This window comes from Dipodomys merriami, unplaced genomic scaffold (assembly GCF_024711535.1).
Source record: "Dipodomys merriami isolate MVZ:Mamm:240054 unplaced genomic scaffold, mDipMer1.0.p SCAF_142, whole genome shotgun sequence".
NCBI classification, from domain to species: Eukaryota; Metazoa; Chordata; class Mammalia; order Rodentia; family Heteromyidae; genus Dipodomys; species Dipodomys merriami.
Genome location: NW_027202738.1, coordinates 25,031 through 52,086, shown reverse-complemented (window position 1 = coordinate 52,086; position 27,056 = coordinate 25,031). Strand labels below are relative to the sequence as shown.

At 42.8% G+C, this 27,056-nt stretch overlaps 1 protein-coding gene across 3 annotated transcripts in view; it reads right to left on the bottom strand.

Annotated features, from left to right (window-relative positions):
* The window catches only part of Med13l (mediator complex subunit 13L), a 207,107-nt gene extending 188,040 nt beyond the window's left edge, over positions 1-19,067 (bottom strand). For all 3 annotated transcript variants that reach the window (XR_011371693.1, XM_070021419.1, XM_070021420.1), the window contains exon 1: positions 18,912-19,067. Coding sequence is in view for 2 of the 3 variants with exons in the window: in XM_070021419.1 (XP_069877520.1) it covers positions 18,912-18,983 (72 nt within the window). In the remaining variant the exon portion in view is untranslated. The remainder of the gene's footprint in view (positions 1-18,911) is intronic.
* Positions 19,068-27,056: the final 7,989 nt, after the last annotated feature.

Here is a 27,056-nt window from a genome sequence, read left to right as displayed (position 1 = left end):
GAACTCCAAATCAAAATGAGCAGACATCCATTAAAAAAAAAAAAAGTATCTGTAGCCAGGTGCCAGTGGCTCACGCCTATAATCCTAGCTACTCAGGAGGCTGAGATCTGAGGATCACAGTTCAAAGACAACCCAGGCAAGGAAAGTCAATGAGACTCTTATCTTCAATTAACCACCAGAAAACTATAAGTGGCACTGTGGCTCAAGTGGCAGAGCACTAGCCTTGAACTGAAGAGCTCAGGGACAGGGCCCAGGCCCAGAGTTCAAGCCCCATGACCAACAAACTATCTATCTATATATATATATATATATATATATATATATATATATTACATACTATATATAATGCATATTATATATACTACATATATGTATATAATTATATATACATACATACAGACATATATATGTATATAGTGTGTGTGTGCGTGTGGTCTTTACAAACACTTCCCTCTATTCTCTCTTCTGGTTCTAAAAATCTCACCACTCTGACAAAAGCATGGAAGAATTTAGGTAAGTCTATTTCATCCTTCTACCAAAAATATACTGACCTGAAATTAATATAGACAAAATCTGCATATATAAAAGCTAATTGTTCAAAAGTCTCAAGGCAGGTTTGCCAAGGAAAGCCCTATCTGCTTTCTGAGCTTCCACAGCAGAAGCTGTCAAGGCCGAGAGGACCACTGCTGTTAGGCTGCTTCTCCTGTTTTCTTTCTTCTTGTCAGGTTTCTCTCTGCCCACTGCAGCTAACCTAAATGTCCTGAGCTCCTCCTCTGACAAAACACTGTGATTCACACCCGCAACCACCACCCACTGCCTGCGCCAAAGGCCCCAGTCTACCAACCCCACTAGTCTGGCATTCCTCATCACTTTTATGTGGGCTATCCTAAATTGCTTCTGAAATATAAATTTTACAAACATTGCTTTTAATAGCAGTAAGTGTGAAGGTGACAGGTACTGCACCCTCTCCAACCCACTTAGCAAGAATCGCCAACACATCTCTTGGTGCTTGCAGACTGGTTTAGTGATACAATGGGTGTCAGAATTTCTTCTGATAGATAGAATAGATCAATAAGGACAACCTCAAAGAATCTGTATATAGAATCTTCACTAATCCAGTAAGAATTCAGGACATTGAAGGGTCCACTGGCACCAGCAGACTGAAGGCTTCCAGCAAACTTCAAGTGGTTAACACCATGGTAGGTAGGCTTGACAGAACTTGCACCTTTAGGTACTACATAGGAATCCTATATATAACATAACTTTCTTGGCCTGGTCAGCCCTCCAGAAGGTAGACGGCCGGCAACAGTGCCTGGACAGATTTTAGAAAGTGCACTGATTGCTTTTTTTTTTTTTTTTTTTTTTTTTTTTTTGTATGCTCTCGCCTTGCCTTACCTGCTAGCTGCCACTTAACAGAAAGGGACTTTCACTCCTATCTTTTTTCTCTGCCCTTCCTTTATAAATCTTATTCTTACTACCCCAATCCTTTTCTGGAAATATGCAAGTTATAAGTGCTGTTTATCCCCCACTCCCCTATTATACACACATGCCCTAGTCCTCACTTAGAACTTTGTCAGGGTACTTGGGAACTTAATTTAACAGTAAGATCACAGCTCAGTGAACATCTTCTATATACACAACTGTGATAGAAGCATGAATTCCACTATTTAACAACTACAGCTCTTAGCTGCTGTCAAGAGTCCCTCCCTGCTTTGAATACACAAGAATGCAAACACCATAAAACTAAGAACATCTGTCTGCAATTTGATTCCTACATAATTGGTGACCAAGTTCTGTCAATTTCATCACAAAAAAAAATATTTAAATCCATTCCCTCCTTTTTACTGCCTCTGGCCCAGTACTATTTCTCACACTTCAACTCCTCTTAAGAGCCTTTGGGGGCTACAAGTGTGGCTCAATGGTAGAGTGCTTGCCTAGAATGCATGAAGCTCTGGGTTCAATTCCTCAGGACCACACAAACAGAAAAGCCAAAAGTGGCAAGGTGGTTCAAGCAATAGAGTGATAGCCTTGAGCAAAAGAAGCTAAGCCCCAGGACTGGAAAAACAGACAGACAGAGAAAAAAGAAAAACTAGCCTTTGGTTTCTACCCATTACAACTCCTATTCCACAGAGCCCACGTAAGTTTTCTCTCTAAAAGTCTGACCTCTGTAAAATCCTTAGGGTTCCCCTCTACACAATCCCACTCTTCCTCCTATTGTTCAATCTGGATCAATTATCACCTCTCAGTCCTGTCTCCCATCTAGTAAAGACTAGGTATTAAATACAAGGTAAGTAAATTACTTCCAGTGAGATCCAGAAATAGTCTTTTTACAAAATTATTTATGTAACTGGTAAATTTATTCATCTCAAGCATAGGACAGTATCACCAAACTCAAATTTTTACAAAGCAGTTAAACAAAGTTTGATTATGTAATACTGAAAACAGACTGGGCTGTTTGGGGTAGTATTTCTATTGTCAATTCTAAAAAGGTAAGGTGGATTATAAATGATCTTTTTCTAGCCAGGCACTGGTGACTCATGTCTTTAATTCTGGCTACTCAGGAGACTGAGATCTGAGAATCACATTTCAAAGCCAGCTGAGGCAGGAAAGTCTATGAGACTCATCTCCAATTAACCACCAGAAAACTGGAAGTGGTGCTGTTGCTCAAAGTGGTAGAACACTAGCCTTGAACAAAAAAGCTCAAGGACAGTGTCCAAACCCTGAGTTCAAGCCCCAGGACCAAAAACAAAAGGATCTTTTTCTAAAATAAAAACATATATCAATAAATTTTTCCAGCTTTCTGGAAATTTTAGTCACCTGTTTTTTGTTTTGAGGGGTTTTTTTTTGCCAGTCCTGGGGCCTGGGCACTGCCCCTGAGCTTGTTTTGCTCAAGTCTAGTACTCTACCACTATGAACCACAGCACCACTTCTGGCTTTTTCTTTTTATGTAGTACTGAGGAATCAAACCCAGGGTTCATGCATCTAGGCAAGCACTCTACCACTAAGCCACATTCCCATCCCCTTCTCTCCTTCTCTGTATTCTTAACAGTGTATCATACCTATTATATAACAAAGTAACAAAACCAGCTCCTTTAGAAGATACATTTTCCACTTCTTTTGCCACTTCTTTTCCATCTAGACCACTTCTTGATTTCATCACGTAGACTAGCAACAGAATTTTCTCATCTTAAGTCATTAGAAACATTTTCTAAATACAGGTAAATATTTCTATTCCAAACCATTTTTTTTATTTTGGTCCGGTCGTGGGGCCTGAATCTGGGCCTGGGCACTGTCCCTCAGCTCTTTAGCTCAAGGATAGCGCTCTACCACTTGAGCCACAGCGCCACTTCCGGCTTTTTTCTTTTTGCTTACGGAGTGCTGAGAATCGAACCCAGAGCCTCATACATGCAAGGCAAGCGCTCTACCACTGAACCACCTTCCCAACCTATCCAAATCATATTTATAAAATTTACTAAAGAAGTCAACTTACTAGTTTACACATATCAAAGTATGAGTTCTCATGAGAATTATTCCACTGTTTAAATGTGGTAGAAAGCCAGGTGCCAGTGGCTCATGCCTATCATCCTAGATACTCAGGAGGCTGAGATCTGAGGATCACAGTTCAAAGCCAGCCCGGGCAGGAAAGTCTGTGAGACTTTTATCTCCAATCAACCACAAGAAAACCAAAAGTGGCACTGTGGCTCAAGTGGTAGAGTGCTCACCTTGGGCTGAAGAGCTGAGGGACAGCGCCCAGGCCCAGAGTTCAAGCCCCACAACCGGGGGGGAAAAAAATGATAGAAGCCTACAGACAAGATTCAAATACAGCACCACCTACCTGGGCTGCAAAGCTCAGTTTCAGCACCCTATCACCAAATAGTATCAAAGTATAACCTGAATACTCACCTTTCAAGTAATTTATAGCCAACTGTGGATTGAGTCCACCTGGGATCTTGACATTTGACTCAATCTGTACAAATGATTATACTTTTCATGTAAACTAATATACTTTGAAAACTACTTGGGGAAACTTCAACTTTAGTCAAGAACTTATATTTTAGAGGGTAAATATTTATGGTCTTTAATAGCTATGAGGCAAATATATGTTCTAACATATATTCTAAACACTCAGATGTGATACAAATCTGAAATTTTCATAAGCAACTACTCTTATTTGTTTTAGAGTATTACTCACCTAAATTTTCCTAAAATATCTACTATTACTCTAGCATTACATTATAATCGTTTTGATAGGATTACAATTCCCCTTTTTAACATGAAAAACACCAAAAAGGTAACTATAAATAAAACACTCTTATAATCTGAAGACCATAGATAATAAAGCTCACTGGGAGAATGCTTAAATTTTTCATATCCTTAAATTCAAAACAAAATAGGACTGGAGTCCTGGCTCAAGTGGTAGAGAAAATAACCATGAGCAAGGAAGCCAAGCTCATTAAAGAGAGAGAGAGAGAGAGAGAGAGAGAGAGAGAGAGAGAGAGAGAGACTATGTTACTGCATCTTGTAATCTTGTAAAGGCATCTATACTCTAGGTGAAAAATCCTCTCTACATTCTTAACTGCCCAGGCTGACTACCAGGGGAAAATCCTAAAGGCACAAAGTGCTATTATGCAAATCTCCTTCAACTGTGTAGGAAATTGCTGAAAGAACAAGTAGGGCACACTAGATGGCTCAATTGAGTAAAGCAGCCCTTAGTGGACAAAGGTAATTGTCTAAGTCAGACATACAATTAAAACCCTGAGACATTATATCAACAAGATGTATTATTTAGCCCAAGGGTCTTCTTAATGATTACTTCAGTCTCACTAAAAATGGACCTCAATCACAACCAACAGCAACAACAAAAAAAGGACCTCAAGATGATGACTTTAACTAGATAAGGTACAACTTATGATTATATTCTCCCTTTATGATAATTTGCCTCGCTTTCCAGAAAGCAACAATGATGGGCTTAATTGATTCCAGTTTCTCCTCTTACCAACCAATAAACTGCTAAATCTACACCACTAATACTACTATATGAAAACAAAGTACACCAAACAATTAAGAATCAGAACATGAAAAGGCAAAGGTTCAAATGGGACTGGAATTCTTGGCATACATCTGACAACTACAGATGCCAATGTACCAAAAGTAGAGCTCTTTCTGAGGCTTTTGCTCATCATCGGTAAGATCCAATCAAATGGCTAACTCAGTTATTAAAGGAAAATTAAAACTAAAGGACCTGCTCTAATGCAGCAACATAAAATGCAAAACTTTTAGCTAAAATTATAAAAATATCTTTTTTTACTCAGGTTCAAAGTCAGTACTTTTTTTTTTTTTTTTTTTAGAATTCACAAACTTTATAGACCATGATAAAGACAACTCCCCCACCCCCCCCCCAAAAAAAAAGCTCAAGGAAACAAATGCAACAGTAGTACTAACTAGTAGTACTCACTAGATACTATGTGGAAAATGAACTATACGACTTGTGGGTGGGGATGAGAAGGAAGGGGTGATAGGGTCCCCAAACAAAGGTATTCTTTACCTGACTTATATAAGTGCAGCCCCTCTGTACATCACCTTTATAATAAAAAAAATTTTTGAACCCCCCAAGAAAGACATGAATTCATTACCTGACTCATATAACTATAACCCCTCTATATGTCACCATTATAATAACAATAAATAAAAATAAAAAACAATTGTTGGTTAAGGTCCACTATTGTTTCTCTTTCTTAAGTTATTTTCAGGCTAGATGTCTTCAAAATTTCACTCTGATACACAATTGCTGAGTTAAAATTCTGGAGTCAAATTGACTGTACTCCAAATTGAGTCAGGAACATTGGAATATGGTTTGAGTCTTTGTATGTGATATTTTGAAGTATTATCAAAGTCAGTACTTTTAATCGCTAAATTCAGAAAGTACTCAAGCTTTAACTGAGTCTGTCTCTACTTCTTTCATATTTATTCTTTCTTATGTCCTCACATCTTTCATTCCTATATCTTACTAACCTTAGCACCAGACTTGTTTCATCAATTTTCACTTGTCTGTCTCTCCACTATTGTTGCCTCTCAAGCTAGAAACACAAATCTACCTTTCAGGTTCTTGCCTTCCTTGCTGCTTGTATCACAATCAACATCCTTCACATGAAAAGTGTCTGCTTAAAGCACAAGTAACAAATATACTCCTGACTTGAGTCTAAGAACAGCAGGTTTACTTCATGAAACATAACCCTAAAAGAAAGTATATTTTAAATGCACAGAATCTGAAGTGCAAAGAGATACAAGGTTTAAGAACTCTTATTTGTCTATATAAGAGAGCAATCCTAAAAGGCTTTTAAACATATTATTAAATATAATACCATTTAACACACTTGTTTTTCCTCAATTCATGTCTCTTAATAGTTTCTATATCATCTTGGATCATCTCCTGTTTTAGTTTCATATCCCATCTGCTCACTAAGATTCACTTCTGTCCAGTTTCTGAAATATTTGTCACTTTAGTCATTAGCATTTTGCGTAATATAGCACTGTTTTCTTAAAGTTCAGAAGTGAATTATTTTAGAAAACAGTATTATTTTAACCTCACCATGTCTTAATCTAAACTGGCTTGCCCACACTTCAAATTTTGCATCCAATAAAAATCTCCTTCCATTACACAACCAGTTTGGAAAGCAGTCTGGAGGGTCCTCAGAAAGCTAAATATTGGCCTCGCTTATGACCCAGTCATATCACTTCTAGGCATCTATTCTGAACAACAGGACCAGGATACAAGGACACATGCACCTCCGTGTTTATTGCAGCACTGTTCACAATAGCCAGGATATGGAAACAACCCAGATGTCCCACCACAGATGAATGGATTCAAAAATTGTGGTATCTATACACAATGGAATATTATGCAGCCTTTAGAAAGGACAAAATAATGGCATTTGCAGGGAAATGGATGGAACTAGAAGAAATCATGGTGAGCGAGGTAAGCCAAGAACAAAGAGACAAACGGCACATGGTCTCCCTAATAAGTGGATGTTAAATCCAAAATGTTAGGTGATACGACAAAATTAACAAGACTTAAGAAACAAAGGACCTCCACTCATCTGGTCAAGTCACTACTAAATAACCCCATGCTGCTGATCACATGTATGGTATATATGTGCACACGGGAGGGAAACCAGGAGGACGACACAGAGCTAGATGGAATCAGGGGAAAATATACAACAGTGGGACCCATCAGCTGCACTGGACATTGATCAAAATGAACTAAGCAACTCAATGGCAGCGATGGGAGGGAGGGAACAAGTGGGAAAGAGGGAACAGTTGATGCTATGCAAAACAAAAGAAATGTACATATCACCCAATGTGGAATAACTGTATCGCAAAGCTCATAGAACTCATAAATGTTATAGACCATGGTAGACAATTTGCCCCATAAAAGTTAGAATGTGTTCGTGACTTTAACTAAGCATCACTATCCCACAATACTGTGAACTTTGGGAAATTATGTAACCACTTAATCACAATAAAAAATTTGAAAAAAAAATGAACTCCAGGAATACAAGAGTTTTTTAATTAAAAAAAAAAAATCCCCTTCCAGTAAGTTTTTGTACAGCCAAGCACAGGTGGCTCACACCTATAATCCTAGCTACTCAGGAGGCAGAGATTTGAGAACTGCTGTTCAAAGCCAGCCCCGGCAGAAAAAAAATCCCTATGAGGCTCTTATCTACAATCAACCACTCAAAAAACAGAAATGGAGTTGTGGTTCAATGGTAGAGCAAAAGAGCTCAGGGACAGCGCCCAGCTGAAAGTTCAAGCCTCACAAACAACAGCAATAATCATAATGTCTTTATACTATTGTTTAAAAGAAACCAAGAACACAACTTAAGACCTGCTCCTGCCAGGCGTTGATGGCTCACGCCTGTAATCCTAGCTACTAGAAGGCTGAGATCTGAAGACCACGTTTCAAAGCCAGCCAGGGCTCCAATAAACCACCTGAAAACTGGAAGTGGCACTGTGGCTCAAGTGGTAGTGCACTAGCCTTGAGCTGAAAGACAGCGCCCAGGCCCAGAGTTTAAAAAAAAAGACATGCTCCCCCCCTCATAGCATTTCAGTAAAGAATCGCAGCTAAAGAGATTTAGAGTTGCCAATCAACCCTCTAAGGATATCCTGTTATTCCCTTCTACCAAGTCACATCCATCCAGCTCTCATGATCCAGTTCCGAACTCCGTTTTTCTAGTCTCATAAGGCATTATGCAGTCCACGTAGTTCTCCCTCCGTACTTAACAGACAGCATCCTAGAAATTAAACTTTACTTGTATGTTTTTCCCCACACCTTTCTATAAGCTTAAACTACGTTTTTAAATCATTTCTGATGTACATTACTCCTAAATGAATTATACATGTCCTAAAGTTCTCAAACATAGGATAAAAAAACTTAAATATTAGTTTATTGACCACCCTAGTTTATTGACCACTCTATACTATCTTACTCCCAATTTCAATTTCCTCTTTCATCTAAGTAGGTCTCAGAAATCCTCATAAAACAGCAAGCTTAAAGCCTGTCTTTACAAGATTTTTAGAAGAACTAGGAGACAGAAATACAGAATTATTTGCCTGATGACATCACAGAACGTGCCACTGATCAACTTTTTTTCTTTTGGGGGGGAGGGGAGGAAGGGGGGTACTGGAGTTTGAATTTGGGGCCTTACACTTCGTACCTACACTTGGCTTGCTTGCTAGACTAAGGTTCTAAGTTGAGCTACACCTCCAAACCCCTGATCTCAGCACTGTAAGCACTGTAATGAAAGATTCTGGGCAAGGAGAGTACAGGGAGCACCCTCGCAGAGAATGGCAAATCTGCCTTCAACCCTCACCGCAGAACATGAAGCTGTCCCTGCTTCTCCATCCTCCTCTCAAGCACCCTTGAGACTTAGGTAGCCCCTCCTACACCTAGAAGCTGGCAAGCCCACAGCTCAAGTCAACTCAGTCCCACAGCCCAGGTGAAGGTAAAGTTCAGGAGTGCCTGCGCTTGCCCAGGATCATATGCCTGACACTCTCCAGTGTAAGATCATTCCCTTTAAAAATGCTGTGAAAAACAGGGGGGAGTCTAGGAGAAGAATGGGAAGGGGAAACAAAGGAGGAGGCAACAATGCTTGATAAGAAATGTACTCATTATCTTGCCCATGTAATTGTAACCCCTCTGTACGGTATTTTCACAATAAAATAAAAAAAAGAAAAACAGTATTTGAGTTCTATAACACACATAATTAAGTACAAGGTAAATAGCTACATAGTGACAGAAGTCAAGGAGAGTTTATGAAAACAAACTTACAAAGTAACTTTTTCTAATTATTTTAGAATTTGAAGACTATCAACACATAAGCTTTAAACTTCTGGATAAAAGTTAATACACATAGTCAACATGACTAATAGGAAAACTACAAATTTGTGGAAGAGATTTCCTTCCTTCAATGAGGGCTAAATATTTTTGATAACTGCCATGTTATTAAGTGGAAAAAAGAATTAGCCAACAACTGACTTCTCTCTTTTCAAACTACAGTAAAAGCTGTGACACCGAGTATCACACTAAACTCAATTTTGTCTTTAGAAGAAAAATGTATTTCTTAAGTACACTGCCTAATGTTCCCAGAGACAAAAATCAAAATGTTAATAGAACTACTATTTAAAGTTCAAAGAGCACTATGGAGGTGCCAAGGAATTAATAGCTTAAATTACCAAATAAGAGCCGCAGTTCAATTCCTAACAGATCAGTTGGTACAGCACAAACTCCCAGCACCTTAAAAGCACAATGTACAACTGTAAATCACATACAAACAAATGAAAAGCAACACTTAAGGATAAATTTTTCAAGGTTTTCCCCCCTTAGTCATGGCTTATTTATGGGAAAAGACACAAGAACTACCACAACAATGTCATCTGCTCCCTTTCCAACTCCAAAAACAAAAAAGGTATTAAAATAACACAATTGCACCATAACTACTAGACTTAAGTCACTTTATTATTCCAACTGTCTAGAGCTACCCCACAGTTTTAGTCGTGGTTAGCTTAAGATCTTTCCCTTGAGTAACCAAGGTTTTCCTGGAACCAATAGGTCCCAAAATCTATAGTTTAGTTACCATAGAAAATCTAATACTAGGCTGGGAAGGTGGCTCAGTGGTAAGAGCGCTTGCCTTGCATGCTCAAGGCCCTGGGTTCGATTCCTCAGCACCACATAAGCAAAAAGAAAAAAGCCGGAAGTGGCACTGTGGCTCAAGTGGTAGAGCGCTAGCCTTGAGCTGAAGAGCTGAGGGACAGTGCCCAGGCCCAAAGTTCAGGCCCCACGACCGGACCCAAAAAAAAAAAAAAAGAAAAGAAAATCTAATACTAAATTCCTATTCCTCTGAGGTAAGGACCGTCTCATGATCACTTGTCATTATCTTTAATATAGATTTTTCTAGAATTCCCCTAAAACAGTACCAAGCTACAAAACCTTCAATCAGCCTAGGTAATACATACTGAGAACACAAAACATGTAAATAAGTTGAAATAAAAATTGCATACTTATGATCAGAACACAAATGGACATTTGAAAAATGCCCTCTGGGAATGGAGAAGAGTCATTAGTTTAGTGAATGAGTGCTCACCTTTGGAGAGAAGGCAAAGATGATTTTGACAGGGTCACTGGCTCCCCAAAGCTCATCTGCCTATCAAAACTACATACAAGGAGTACATCAGATCTGCCTGAGGAAGTCAGGGAAAGCCTCAGAGAGGATGGACATTTGAACTTAAAAGAAAAAAAAAAAAAAATTAAGCCAAGCCCAAGTGGCTCAAGCATGTAATCCTAGCTACTCAATAGACTTAAGACCTCAAGGATCTCAACCACCTGAGGCAGAAAAGTCTGAGGGACCCCACTTCCAATTAGCCAACACAAATGATGAACTGGAGGCTGAGCTCAAACGGTAGAATACCAGCTATTAACAAGGCAAGCCTAATATGCAAGAGGCTTTGAGTTCAAGCCCGTATCAGCATGTGCACAGACACACAAACACTGAATCAGGATTTAATGCCCAGTATGTCTGCATATAAAAACTAGGAGCTAGGGCTGGGAAGTTGGCTTAGTGGTAGAGCACTTGCCTTGCATGCTCGAGGCCCTGGGTTTGATTCCTCAGCACCACATAAGAAAAAAAAAAAAGCCGGAAGTGGCGCTGTGGTTCAAGTGGTAGAGCTCTAGCCTTGAGCTGAAGAGCTGAGGGACAGTGCCCAGGCCCAGAGTTCAGGCCCCACGACCGGACCCAAAAACTAGGAGCTGGTTCTAATGCTCAAGAGGTACATATATGTATTTTTTCCCTTATTTCTCTTCAGAACATTAAATTCAATCATGAGAATGGTCAACTTATTACTTCTTAAATTAAATTCAGGTGAATTTAAACATCTTTCTATTTTTTCTATGAACAATCCACAAATATAAAGAAGCTCATAGACCTCACTCAAAAGCATTTAGTCATTAGATTACCAATGTATGGTCTCTGAGAGGGGATAAAAGATCAAGTAGCTAGGTACAGCGGTGCAAACTTAACTCCCAGCACCTAAGAAGCTGAGGAAGGAAGAGCTTATGTTCCAGGCCAGCCTGGGACTGCCTTGTAAAACTATCTCAAAAAAAAAAAAAAAAAAGGAATTTTTCAAAAGTTTAATAACATTAGATTATAACTGTTTGAAATTCCTTTCAGTATTATAAAAATTCTGTTCATGATCGTGTATTTCAATTGAAATTTGTTTTCCTCAATTTAAAATCAAATATGTCCAGTTATATGCAGTGGCTTAACATAAACTAAGAATTACTATAGTCAAAAGCATCTGATGATTAAAAAGAAAAGAGGAAAGGAAACAGAAATTTCCCTTAAGTTCACCTTCCCCTATTTACAAATTTAAACTGCACAAAATAAAGACACAAATGAAATTTTAATATAATCAACCCTGACATTTCTTTAAACAGTTAAGAAATTTCACTATACTTAAAGATGTACATAATGTAGAAAGTGGCCATCAGAGCTCTGTGTTACATGAAAGAAGTATGAAATGTAGAAAGCAGTCAGCTAGGGCCTTGAGCTATTTTATAATAGTAGAAATACACTTTTAATATGATTGTCATAATTCCTTTAGAATAAAACAATAAACATTAAGAAACTTGCATAATAGCCAGCTAGGCACCGGTGGCTCACACCTGTAATCCTAGCTACTCTAGAAGTAAGATCTGAGGATCAAAGTTCAAAGCCAACCAGGGCAGGAAAGTTCATGAGACTCTTACAAGCTACTCAAAAAAAAAAAAAAAAAGCAGGAAGCAGAGCTGTGGCTCAAGTGATGGAAAAAGAAGCTCATTGATAGTGCCTGAGATCAAGCCCCGGGAGCCAGCATCTCCTCCCCGACTTTACTCCCCCCTGCACAGACACACAAGGCCAGCACCAGTGGCTCATGACTGTATTCCTAACTACTCAGGATCTTTAGTTAGAACTAAGGATCAAGGTTTAAAGCCAGCCAGGCAGGAAAGTCCATGAGATTCTTATCTCCAATTAGCCACCAGAAAACCAGAAGTGACCCTGTGGCTCAAAGTGATAAAACACTAGACTTCAGTGGAAAAGCTCAGGGACAGCACCTAGGCCTTGAGTTTAAGCCCCACAACCAACCAAAAAGAAAGAAACTTGCATCATAAACTATAGAGGTTCCAATGAAAATAACATTCTTGGAAACGATTGTCCTAATTTTCATGGAAAAAGAAAAAAAAAAGTAATCCTTTTTAGGACTAAAATCCAAATATACATAGCATAATATATATCAGCATACATAATATACATTACCATAAAAAAGGAAAACACAAAAAATACAAAAAAAGGAAAACACTTCAACAAACATAACAAAAAAAGTTAATAGAAAAAACAAGTAAAATAAGATTTCCTACAGATGATTTATTATATCCACTTATGAAAACAGAATCTACTCTGTACTACAGATAATCTAAAAAATTAAGTAACAAAACATAGTAAAATAAGGAAATTCTCTGAAACAAACAACACAAAACTTAAAATCTTTCAACTGAAGCAAGGCTGGAAAACTATGCTAGATAATCTATATATGTACATGAGTGACTATACCGAACAAAAATTGGGAAAGCATACATATTTAATTCATGTAAATGAGTCTCAACTCACAAATCCTCATTTATGTTAATATTTACCAAGATTAATGGAATATCATCTCCCCTATGTAATAAAGTGAATTCCCTCAACAGAACAAAGCTAACACCTTCAAATCTTTCAAATAAACAATGAAAGCATATACTATAAAAGGAAATTATCTGAACTCAAGAGGGGGAAAGAAGTCCTAAACTCCAAGAACACTACAAATATTGACTTAAATTTTGTGCGCGCGCGTGTGTGCGTGTGTGCGTGTGTGCGTGTGTGCGTGTGTGCGTGTGTGCGTGTGTGCGTGTGTGCGTGTGTGTGTGTGTTTTCGTTCAGGGTCTGGGCACTGTCCCTGAGCTTTTTCACTCAAAGATAGCACTCTACCACTTGAGCCACAATTCTACTCTGACTTTTTGGTGGTTAACTGTAAAGTTTAGAAAAAGAAAAAAAAAGCCTTACAGACTTTCCTGGCTCGGCTGGCTTTAAACACAGATCCTTAGATCTCAGCCCTCTAAGTAAATAGGATTACAGGTGTGAGCCACTAATGACAGGCTTGACTCAAAAATCCTAAAACTCTCAACAAATCCTTTGAAAACAAAGATATGGGTGTTTTTTGATTCTTTGAGGCTGTTTTGTTTTTGTTTTAAGCAATATCCCATAGGCACATCTTTAGCCTATCTAATTAACTCGCTTTGCAATGCATTAAGTGTAACTTCTTAAAACAGAAATGTTCCATCAAATGACAAAATAGAAATTCTTATAAGTCACAACACAGTTTGTGAAACAGATTGGCACATACAGCATCTTAAATGCTAATAGCAATATTCAGAATTCCTTTCTATTTCTAGTAAATATTTAGAATGAATAGTGCACAGCTTACCTATGAACACCTAATATTTGACTACATTACTAATTTTCATAAAATCTCTCACTGGCTAGCTCCTGTGAAATAAAACATCCTCTGGCAAAAATACAATTCATGGCTGGGAAGGTGGCTCAGAGGTAGAGTGCTTGCCTTGCATGTATGAGGCCCTGGGTTCCATTCTTCAGGACCACATAAGCAGAAAACGCCGGAAGTGGCACTGTGGCTCAAGTGGTAGAGCACTAGCCTAGAGCTGAGGAGCTGAGGGACAGCGCTCAGGCCCAGAGTTCAGGCCCCACAACTAACCAAAAAAAAAAAAAAAAAATTCATTTCTTCTACTAGTTTAAAGAAGATTATTTTTATTTTCTTCTATCAAAATTAAGTCACAATCCAAAAAATTTAATCCATCTCTGAATCAAATTTTTAGAGATAGCTGAACTATTCATTTAAATATCCAGATAAATCATCTCCTTACAATGAAACAGTTTCATCACAATTTTCTTATTAATCTCAGAGTACAGAAAATCTCTAATAAAGTGTTTGTGACTACAATCCTCACACTAAATTAGCCAGTAAACAAAAAAGATGGACTTCCCATAACTAATAGAAGTCACTACTATAACTTAATGTTACTTAACAGAATGCCTTGAGATTGTTCCCAGAATTAAATATCTAATACACTCATGAAAAGAATGATCAGAGCATTCCAAAGAAAGTAATAACCAAGCTATTTAAGCACCTGGCATAAACTCAAAGAACTCTTCCAGTCCTAAATACACACACCAACACCCATTCCTCATGAAGAAAAGGAAACGAACAAATCAACCTAACTTTTTCCCATTGAGCACCATCAAGCAATAGAAGAGCAAAACATTTGTAGCATTCATGTCTTAGGTACATGATTTTCTCTTTAAAATTATGAACTCATCACACATACAAATAGCTCTTTAAAAATGGTCCAGTAAACTGCTACTCTATGCCTTAAATTGCTGTCTATTATGTACTTAAAAATATTTACTAGCAATTGGAGGTTAATATGGCAACTATTACCGGGTGGCAATTATTGCTATTAATAATAAATACTGCAACACCATGTGCTACTAACAACAAATGCCAAACAGAAAACACACATTAGCAAATTATAAATATGTTCAATAAAGGAAATGAACCATAAAAATGCTTCAAATGTAAATATTAAAATTGCAAATTGAGATTTTTTTTAAATATCCACACAGTATTTTAGCACTTTAGAAGATTAATCATTTATTTTAGTCATTTTCATTTGAAAGTCCTCCCCGTTCAGATTTTGAAGATTTTTACAATTCTCTACTACTTCTAGAGAGAGAAAAAAAAACTAAGCTAAAAAGAAATTAGGTCCACAGGTTACCTTAAAAGCTTCAAATATAAAATTAAAAGTCCTCAATAAGAATTAAGTACTGATGTGTGTACATGTGTTTTAATTTAGTGAGAATTTGAGAACATCACCCAATTACCTATAGTCAGCAATATGCTAAAGCAAGTAAAACAATATGCATGTGAAGTAAGTATCTTAAGAATTAGTGATGGCTCCTTCAATCTAGCTAAAAGACACAAAAATTACTTTCTCCCTATACTTCCATAGAGAAACAAAAACAAAAAGTAACATCTGGAAATTATGATGTGTCTTTCCACTAGGGTGAACTCACTACCATAGGGTGCATTGCTGCACTTTCCAAAAAGTCAGATTTAACTCACTTAGCTGAATCGTAACTGGAATACACAGCAAGGGTCACCAGAAATGTGATGGACAGCACGAGAAAACAATTTTGAGTCACAAAGGCACAGCCGGGCATGTATTTAATGCAGACTACAAATCTCACAGCAGTAGGAAGAAACACATACAATGAACCACATCATACATCCACAATGGCATTTTCACTGGTTAAGAATGAGGAATGGGAGGTTGAAAAGATAATTTACAGAATGTGATGCTGTGATAGAGAACCAGGAAACAAAGTAAAGATTACCAACAATCATAAGGCATATGGTTGCACAATCCACTTTAACTAATCCGTATGACCACTTCAAGGGAACAGAAAGTGGGTGGGTCATTTCTGTGATACAAACTAATCTTTAACTTGTATTTCACTCAAACTAATAATAGTAGTACCTAGAACAATTCTTCAGAAGTGATACTTTTTTTCTGCTCACAAACCAAAACAAAAAACTGTAGGCTTGGAATCTTCTAAGTTCCCATTTCCTGCATGAGGAGCTGGAAATGTTTCTCTTTTCCTATTTCTCCCTACTTAACCCTGTTATATTAAAAGAAATCCTTGCAATAAAAAAAAAAAAAAACCAATCTGCAAGTATATATCACACACACGATCCCATTATTGAGTCAACTTTTTATATAAATCATGCTCTATTTTAAGATACTTCCTTGGGAATTAACAACTGTATATAATGTACTTAGGTATCATGTTTTTAATATTCTAGGTTGTTGATGTACATGATTTGCAAGAAAAAAATCTTGGAGCCAGAAAACCTTACAGGTCAGCAGTCTGTCTCATAATTTTTAAAAATTAAGACCTATCCTCTTCTACAAAACTGTTTCCATAAAAGAAACCCAAACACCTTCTTTAACATTACCACATTTACTTAACCTTTAAAAAATACAGAAGAAATTATCCAAAAGAGTAACTACACATATAGTTTGATCTGTCGACAAAATTTACTGTATATAAATTAGCCGCCGACACACAAGCCATTACTAGTCAGCATGATAGATGGTAATTTGGGCGCTCTCTCCTCACTAGTATGGGTCTACTTGGTTATTTTAATTACCTGTAAAAGTGTCAATGTGGTCACCAGCTGCCAAACAAAAACCATTTTAAGTACCCTTTGATCAATACGTTTGCTGATCTATGAAAATCCTTGAACCTAATACTAAATGACAAGATTGAGGGAGAAAAAGAAGGGGCAATAATAGGTGTTTTATTCTCACATATCAAAACATCAAGGGAGAATTAACACATTGATAGGAAAAACTACAACTTACAATTACTTATCCAGATTAATAACTGGATTAAAATATTGGATTAAAAAATAGCCCCACGATCAACACACACACACAAAAATAGCCTATTGCTATAGTCGAAGCAATGATACTGTGTCATTCAGTCTTTGTAGATAAAAATCAAAGGTTTACTTTATCTGCATAAACTAACATTCAATAACACTTCCACTTGAAAAGTTGGCAAGAATTTGTATTTCTCCATTAGTTTCAAAGAAAAAAAGCATCTATGCTACCCATAATTAAATGTAACTAATTACAATTTGAACAGCAAATTATCCAGTGTAAACAAGGATTAAGATAAAATAATGCTTCTATCTACAACAGAGGTTGCAGAAAATAATCTACAACTGTTTGTTCCCCAAAAGGTAACAGGCACTCCCCGCAAAAAACAGGGTACACAATTTAAAATAAATTGGGGTTTTAAGACTAAATTAAATAAGCCGTTCAGCCAATTTTCCAATTATATTCTGAACTTGAAACATAATTGCCTTACATCTGTTTACAAATCTTTGCTCAATATTTAAACAAATTCGTACTCTCCCGGGCACATAACTATACATACAGTAACTCCGGCACAAAGCACATATTTAAAGACCACGCACTGCAATTATTAGCCTAAACGCCAGGTTTAACAACGTGAATGCTTTCGGAGCCAGGTAATACGACCCAATAAAAAGCAAAGATGGCATTTACCACCAAATGTCACTGCCACTGCCAAGAAAGAGTTGCCGGAGCCCTATCCATTTTTAATTTCGATGAATCTAGGCGCCGTCGCTGGGTAGCAGGCTTCCAGGAGAACAATCGACAACCTAACTGCTGCAAGATTAAGGCCGGCGAGGAGGCGAATCCCAGGGAAAAGTTGTCAATTATCAGAGGAGAGAGGCGAAGGCAGATAAAAACGCTGTTATCGAGTCGCCCGGCTTGTGGCTCTGTGTGTGAGTGCGTGTGTGTTGTTAGGATAGGGGAAACAGTTGTTAAAAGACACGGGCGGAGGGGGAGCGGCGGCAGCGTCTCGCCTCCGCGGCTCCGCGGCTCCGCGCCTCCGCGGCTCCGCGGCTCGGGGCAGGGGCTTTCGGGCTCTCGGGCGTAGTAACCCCGAGGCAGGCGGCCGTCCGTGTTTACAATCGCGGCCGCGTCGGGGCCGGAGCCCGTCCTTGGCCCACACGCTCCTCCGGCGGCGCGCGGGGGAAACGGCGGGCGTCGTCGCGGAAGGTGATTTTTGTCTTTGTAAATGCACAGGGCGGGCGACCCGACCGGAGGGCAGCGGGCGGCCGCTCGCGGGCGCGGGCAGCAGCGCCAGGCAGAGCCTCGCACACGGGGGGGGGGGGGGGGGGGGGAGACAGAGAAAGGGGAGGGGCAGGGGGTGTGATTTGCCACGGAGGGTGGGCGTGGGGAGTGCGACCCAGAACCCGCAGCCCGGAGACTTCCACACGCCAATTCCACGCCGAACGCCGCGCTCACCGATGGCTTTTAAAGAGCCAAATAAACACGGGCTGGCATCCGAGGCGAGGGGGAGAAGATCCAAAAGGGAGAGAGGAGAGGGGGAGGGAGGGAGGGAAGGAGGGAGGGAGGGGGCGGGGGAGGATCTGAGAGGGGCGACCGTCCGGGAGACGCGAGGGAGGGGCGCAGTCCCGGCGGCGGGAGGAGAAAGTTGGTCGGCGGCGGCGGCGGCGGCGCGGCCGGGCCCCCCGCCCCCTCCCTCAGCCCCGCGCCCGGCCCGGCCCGGCCCGGCCCGGCCCCCGCCCCGCGCTCACTCACTCACTCACTCACTCGCTCTCGCTCCCGCTCCCGCGCGCGCGCACGCGCGGCCCCCACGACTCACCAGCGAGAAGAGGTTGGAGTGACAATCCTCCAGGCTCGCCCCGTTCGCCACCCAGTTCGCTGCCGCAGTCATGATCCTCCGCGAGCCCGGCCGCCAGAGCGGGGCATGTCGGAGCGAGGCGTCCGAGGCGAGGCCGGGCCGGGCGGCGGCGCCTCGCCGGGGAGCGCGGGGCGGCCGGGGCGCCGCCGCGGCCGAGGGAGGGCGCGAGGGCCGGCGGGCGGCCGGGCGGGAGGCAGGCGCCGCGGCGGCGACGCCGCGCCGGGGGCGGCGGGCCCGGGCCGGCGGGCGCGCGGGCGCGGGGGGGGGGGGGGGTCGGCGCGCGGCTCCTTCCTGCTCGGGCGGCGGCGGCTACGGCTCGGGCTCCGGCGGCGGCGGGGGGCGCTGTCCGCGCGGCCCGGCGCCCTCCCCGCCTCTCAGGGCCGCCGCTGCCTCTCGGGCTGGCGCTGCGGGGCCGGCCGCCGCCTCCGCCTTCCCGGCTCCTCCGCCGCCGTCGCCGCCGCCGCCGCCGCCACCTCCTCCTCCTCCGCCGCCGCCGCCGCCTTGTTTATCTCCAGCCACCGAGTCCCCCTCGGGCCCCGCCGGCGCGTGAGGGGAGGCGAGCCCCGGAGCCGCCGCCGCCGCCGCCGCCGCCTCCGAGCCGCCGCCGCCGCGGAGCACGAACTCGCGAAGGGGGGGGTGCGGACGAAGCCAGCGGGCGACCCCGGCAGCCGAGCGACGTCCCCTCCTTCCTCTTCCTCCCCCACCCCCCCCTCCTCCCCAGTCAGCCTCGCTTCTCCTCCCTCCCCGGGCTCGCTCGCTCTGACAGCAATGGCGGCCGCCGACCGCGGCTCGGCCCGCCATTGGCTGGCGCCGGGTCACGTGACGGGCGCCGGCCGCGCGGGGGGGGGGGGGCGGGGAGCGGGCGGGGGAGGGGCCGGGAGCAGCGGCGGCGGCGGCGGCGGCGGTGGCGGCGGCTCCGGGGCGGCGCTGCTGAGCCGAGCGCCGCCGGATCTTCGAGCCGGGAAGAGGGAGGAAGAGAAAGAAGTACGGGGCGGCCGGGCTCCTGGCGGGCGGCCGGCTCCGAGAGCGGGCCCCGGGGCTGGCTCCGGCGTGGGCGCCCCGCCCCTCGCGGGCCGGGGCCTCGGCGGGGCGGGAGGACCGCGGGCCTCGTCCCCCTCCCCACGGAGGCACGCCCTCTGCGGCCTCGGGACCCGGGCGGGTGCTCCGGCCGCGCCGGCCGGGCCCCCGGGTCGGGGGGCCCGCCGCAGCTCCCCGGAGGCTCTCGGCTCGAAGCCTCGCGCGCAAGGAGGAGAACCGAAGCACAAAGAGATTAGGTCACTTGCCCCAGATCTCGGGATTCGAACCCGTGCCCGTCGCAGCCTAGTTGTCCTGCTGGGATCTGCACACCCACATCCAGGGAGTGCTCACGGTGACCCCCGTGCTACTATGTGCGGTTACCATTTTTAAACTCCTTACTTCTAGTTCGTGCTCGCCTGCCTGCATTCATTCATTCATAAGTTGCATCAATGTTTCCTGCACTCTTGCTCCGGGCGATGGCTGTGTTGGGAGCAGATCCTCCCTCCTGGCTCCCTTCTTTCCGTAAGCAACATTTCCATTTCCGGGAGGTATTGGGCCTGGAGAGTGCGGATGGGAGGCTCTCCAGCCACCAGGGCAAATTGTTGGGTTTTTTACCCCTGAAAAGATGCGGAAGGCAAAACTTGCAACTAAGAGGAAGAATGGAAATCCGTGGAGAGAGATGGAAGTTTAGTAACTGTGTGTGTGTGTGTGTGTGTGTGTGTGTGTAATGGGACTTAAACTGGGCCTGGGCCTGACCCCTTAGCTTTATCACTCAAGGCAGGCACTTTACAACTTGTGCCACACCTCCACTTAATTGGAGATAAGACTTTCCTCATAGCCTGGCTTTGCACCCCAGTCCTCGCATCTCAGCCTCCCAGTATGAGCCACTTGTGCCCCACTAAGGCAGAGAAGTCTTAAAATATATGAATGGAGCTTTTGAACTACCACGAAGGGTGCTGCAGCAAGATCCACAGGCTGTGAGTTCTACTTATTATCACTGAAGTATGTGACAGCTGCTTGACACTTTGGGACCTGGATGGGGGAAGCTTGGAACCACCACTGCAGATGCTGCTGTTACTTTCAACTGGAATAAGGCCAACCTTAGAGGTTTGCAATGATGTTTCCAAGCTCACACGGTTTCTGATTACATTAAGTCCAGGTCTGAACCCAGGAAGCTGGCTGGAAAGATGCCAAAGGGCTTTGTGTTGCCATACTATGCTATGACACCCTAATGCACATGGTTTTACCCTGAGGAAAAAAAGGTTCTAATTGTGACCCACTAACCTCAAGCCAATGTGACAAATTGCTGTGGAGATGATAGTGTTTGCTGTCACATCATCAGCACGTGGGATGACACTGAGACCTGAGTGATCAGAGCAGACCAACGCCCATCACCCTCCACACCAATTGCATGGTTCAGCAAGGCTGGAGGTTTTAACAACAAAAACCTCCCAGAACAAAACCTAACCGAAAAGTGAACAGATTAGGTAGTGTTGGCCTTAAAAGAGGAATCCCAACCTCACTGCTGGGAGTCAAGGATTTGGGGGTTTTGTTTGTTTTAATAGTACTAGGACTTGAATTCAGGCCCCGAGCATTTGTCCTTTAGTTTTTTTGCTCAAGGCTGGTGCTTTAGCAGTTGAGCCACACAGCTTAAACCACTTGTGGCTTTTTGGTGGTTAACTGGAGAAAAAAGTCTCACAGACTTTCCTGCCCAGGCTGGCTTTGAACTGTGATCCTCAGATCTCAGCCTCCTGAGTAGCTAGGATAACAGGTGTAGCCACTTGGCAGGGCTAGGACTAAAGATCGGTGGCTCACCCAAAACCTGATCTGTTGTTAACCACAATGGAATTTTAGCCCTTGGGAGATCATTAGCATGAGAGTAAAGTCCCCAATTATAAGAAATGATATGAAACAGGAGAGAGCCGGAAGCTGGTTTCTCTCTCTGCCATGTGAAGATGGAGAACCAGGAAGAGCATCTTCGCCCAAACTGGAACTGACCAGCAGCCCCTTCATCTTGGACATCCCAAGGACATCCCACATCCTTAACTGAAATACATTTCTGTTGTATTAGCCACTTCTGTCTATGGCAACCTGTTACTGAGGCCAGAGTAGTAGTCTAAGGTACTCAGCCAAAGGAAAACAAATTTAAGCCCATAACACTTGACAGTTGTTGTTTTAATCTTAGGCCTGTGTGGAGAACAGAAAAACACTACAGTCTTTGGGAAACATAAATTAGTACCATAGCTTTGGCTGACAATGCATGTGCCCTTTGACCCAGGAATCTTACCTGGACAAGTGTATCCTGTTGTGGCACCAGTGTAGATGCAAGGTAGTGTACAAACAGGAACTATAACACTGTCTATAGGCAAAAACTGGGAACTACTTACTCGTACATCATTTGGGGAAGAGCTAACAAAATGATTTAATCCCACGCAGCCATTAAAAATAATGAGCGCTATGTGTGCTAATACAGAATGATCTCGAATATAGATTATTAATTGAGATACCTCTGGAAGGTTAACAAGACACTATTGCTAGCACTAGTCTCTGGGGACCAGAGCTAGGAGTTAAGAAAGAGGAGTTACGTTTGTTGTACTGTTCAATTTTATTATTCTTGCTGTTATGTTTGTTTAATGGAGACAGACTCCAACCATGTTGTCCAAGCTGGCCTTGAATTTTCCCTTCTCCTGCTTTCTGAGTGCTGAGATTACAGGGATATACCACCACATCCAGCTTTCATTTTTCATTAAAAAAAAAAAGTGTGTGTGTGTGTGTGTGTGTAAACTGTTGGTGCTGGGGCTTGAATTCACAGCCAGGATGTACTCCCTTAGTTTTTTTGCTCAAGGATAGCACCCTAACCTTTGAGCTGCACCCACACTTGAGACTTTTGTTGGTGATGGTTAATTGGAGATACGAGTCTCATGGACTTTTCTGCCAGTAGTTGGCTTCAAACTAAGATCCTCAACTCTCAGCCTCTTGAATAGGTAGGATTACAAGTGTGAGACACCAGCATCAGGCTCCTCCCTTTTAAAAATACCAAATGCATATATTACCCCTTCCATGCAATTAGGGAGAAACCATTTTTAAAAATAACAAAAAAGACGACTCAAATGGCATCATAAAGGTGAACTAAAAAGCAAGCACAACCCACTGTGATGGTGCACACCTGTAATCCCAACATTTGGAAGGTGGAGACAGGAAGATCTCTGGTTTTGTACCCATCTACATAGTTTCAAAGTAGAAGAGAAAATGCTGGAAGTGCTACAAGTGATCTCCCTGGCAATAGGAACCCAGAATGAAAAGCAGAGCAACTGGGTTCTAACCTCAGACATGCTGCTCAAGCTTTCTGGGCCTCACATTCCTCACACGTGCCACACAGTAGCCTGGAGGATCCTTGGGGTCTTTCTAGCAAGAGCTTTGTCTGCACAGTCGAGATGATTAAGATCCAGAGTTCTCTCTGGATGGAGAAAGCAATGGGAGTCCATGGGAAAACCTCAGGAGATAAGATTAACACAGAACAAAACAAAACCTAACAACTGACTGACCGGAAGGAGCCAAGGACCAGGCACAGGACTGGAGTCCAGTTCCCAAGATGGGAGGTGCCCTTTCAGATAGCTTCATGACTCAGTTTCTCTCTTTAGGAGACTCCCTGCTGTCCTAAGCAGGAAACAAAAAGTTCCACTCTGCCAGGGTCTCAAGGCCTTCTTCTGAAAATGGCAGGTTAGTTCCCTTTTATGGTTTCCAAATATAAGGGCAGAGTGAAAACAGAAGCAGAGATAGAAGCCGAGGAGGAACCATCGATTAGACCGCAGGAAACTGCCACAGTTGCAGAGTGGAGCCATATGGTAAAGAGTTAGAATATAGCTTCCCAGTAAGACACACCTGGGTTCCAAGCCCTCACTGTGCAAGCTTGAGTGGGTCATTTAACCCCTGCGACCCGCAGTTCTTCCAGGCACTGACCTCACACACACACAGCGATGACCAGCGAAGTTCTTCAAGCCATGCAGGGCCCCAGAGGCAGTGATCAATGAACTTCAGTAATCACGGGTCATTTGTCCATCCTGACATCACATCCAGTCACAGTGAGCATCTCCTTCCCTTCTACCATATTTTTCTTCAATTTACCTAATTGCAAATTACATAAGTACAAAATGGACGCTCTCTATAGATCCCCTACCCAAAGGAAAGCACCCTCCCACAGTGACTCATACCTGCCAATCCTGGCTACTGCAGAGGCTGATATTTGAGGATCTCAGTTCAAAACAAGCTCAAGAAGGAAAAGTCTGTGAGACTCATGGCCAGTGAACCGCCAAAACCCCAAAAGTGGAACTATGGCTCAAGTAATAAAGTGCCATCTTTTGAGTGAAAAGGCTCAGGGACGGTGTCCAGGCTAGGCCCTGAGTTCAAGCCCCAGGACTGGTACCAAAAACAAAAACAAAAACAAAGGAATACTATTCTCTTTGCCCCTCTGAGCTCTGAGATACCAAAGCCACTCCTACTTGTTAAGGGACATTATTCTTTCTCCAAGTTCCACCCAAAAACACAAAGTAAAGGCACATCGCTAAGGAATTTACTTTTTTATAAAAATGGGATTGAGTCACATGTATCTCTTTGCAATCTGCTGTTTGCATTTAACCATTTGTCCCAAATACACCTCTAGGCCTATAGATCTGCACCTAACTCATTGTTTTATTTGTTGTATAATGTCTCATAGGACACCTGGGCCATAATTTATCCAATTATTTCCCCTATTTCTAAATTCAGGTGATTTCCCTACTCTAAATATGGGTGCCATAAATATCCTTATCCATATATCCTCACATACTGATGGTTTTATTTCTGTGGAATAAAGTCCCCCAAATAAGATTGGCTTTTTTATTGTTAATAAATGCATATTTTTATGATTAATAAACACAGACAGGGGCTGGAGATGCAGCTTGGTGTTTGCCTAGCATTCAAGAGATTCTGAGTGTGATCCAGAGTTTTGATCCCAAGTTCAATCCCCAGCATAACAAAAAGAGAAAGAGAAATACAAGCAGAAGACTTTCCCCAAAGACTGGCAATTTGCACACTCCCTGGAACAATACAGGAAGAGGGTACATTTCCTCACCATCCTGCCAGCATTTACCTTCTGCCAGTTTTCATTTCTGCCAATCTGATGGGTGAAAAGAGTATGGTGGTGCTTGAATGTGCTTTCCTGGAACTCCAGCGAGGTTTACCTGCTCATGTCTGTCTTCCACATTTACACCTTCCTCTTGAGACAGCGGCTTAAAGCAGAAGAGAATCAAATGTCTGACCAAGGAGACCACACAAAGCTTTGCGCAGTGACCATCACTGGCCTTCAGCCATTATCTGGCACAGATTTCATCCCCCTAACTGTGCAAGGATTTTTTTTTCTGGATGCTTCCATGAGACAAGCCTATGCTTTTTATCCCTTTGCTTTCATAATTCAATTTGTAGGTTGCCTAGTTCCCTCTGTGAGTGAGAAGGGTCTTATACTAAAATCAGGCTACAAAGGTTTGGGCAATTACAATTTTGCTCATGACCACTAAGGATTTCTCAAATGCTTCAACCTCTTCCTAAGATAGAAGTAGAAACAAGAAAAGTCTGGCTGAGGAGGGGAGGGAATAAGAATTTTAGAGTTCAAATCCAAGCCCTGACATCTATTCTCTTCACTACCTTAAGCTGTGTGCCTCAGTTTCCTCCTCCTTAAAGCAAGGTCATAGATGGGCATACCTCTTCCACTATTGTGAGTAGTCAGTGGGTTACAGCCCCAAGAGCCCTGATTGCCTGATGCATAATAGGTGCTCAGTGAATGTTAACTATTATGATGAAGATCCAAACTGCCTCCCTCCCTCTTCCCCCTCCCCCCCACTTGGTGCAGGTATAAGAGCTTGAACTCATCACCTTTTACTCCCACTTGGATTTCTAGCTCCCTGCTGGCACTCTACCTCCTGAACTATGCCTCCAGTCTGGCTTTTTTTCTGCTTAATTGGATATGGAGTCTCATGGTCTTTTTCTACCCAGCCTACCTTTGACCCACAATCCTCAGATCTCAGCCTTCTAAGAATACCTAGGAATATAGGCATGAGCCATTTCACCTGGGCCAAGACTCCTGTTTATAAAATATAGGCAATTGACCTCCAAGAAACTTGCTTCAAAAAGTCATTTTAACATCAACTTAAAATTGTTAAAAGTGGGGCTGGGAAGGTGGCTCAGTGGTAGAGCGCTTGCCTTGCATGCTCAAGGCCCTGGGTTCGATTCCTCAGCACCACATAAGCAAAAAGAAAAAAAAAGCCGGAAGTGGCGCTGTGGCTCAAGTGGTAGGGCACAAGCCTTGAGCTGAAGAGCTGAGGGACAGCGCTCAGGCCCAGAGTTCGGGCCCCACGACCGGACCCAAAAAAAAAAATTTTAAAAAAAAAAATTGTTAAAAGTCCAAAGAAGCCAGGCACTGGTGGCTTACGCCTCTAATCCTAACTATTCAGGAGGTTGAAATCTAAAGACTGTGGTTCAACCCAACCTGGGCAGGAAAGTCCATAAAACTCTTGTCTCCAATTAACCACCAGAAAACTGGAAGTGATGCTGTGGTTCAAAGTGGTAGAGCTCTAACCTTGAGCAAAAGAACTCAGGGATCAGGGATAGTGCCCAGGCCCCAAGTTCAAGCCCCATGACCACCAACAACAACAGAAAAAAAAAAAAAAACACCAATGAGCTCATATTAACTAAATTCAATGGCATTTTCTCTGTACCTTCTGTGTGTGTGCATGTGCGTGCGTGCGTGCATGCTCTGGTACTGGAGCTTAATCTCAGGGCCTTGGCACTGTTCCATAGTTTTCCCCTCAAGTGGTAGAGCTCTACCATTTGAGCCACAGCTCCACTTCCAGGTTTTGGCTTGCTAACTGGAGATAAGAGCCTCATGGACTTTCCTGCCTGTGCTGCCTTCAAACCATGATCCTCAGCCTCCTGAATAGCTAGGATTACAGGCATGAGCCACCCACGCCTGGCTCAGGTGGATTTCAGTAGGCAATAATGAGAAATAAATGTGGACACAGTCTCTCTCCTATGTTTCTTTGACTCCATTACTGCTTG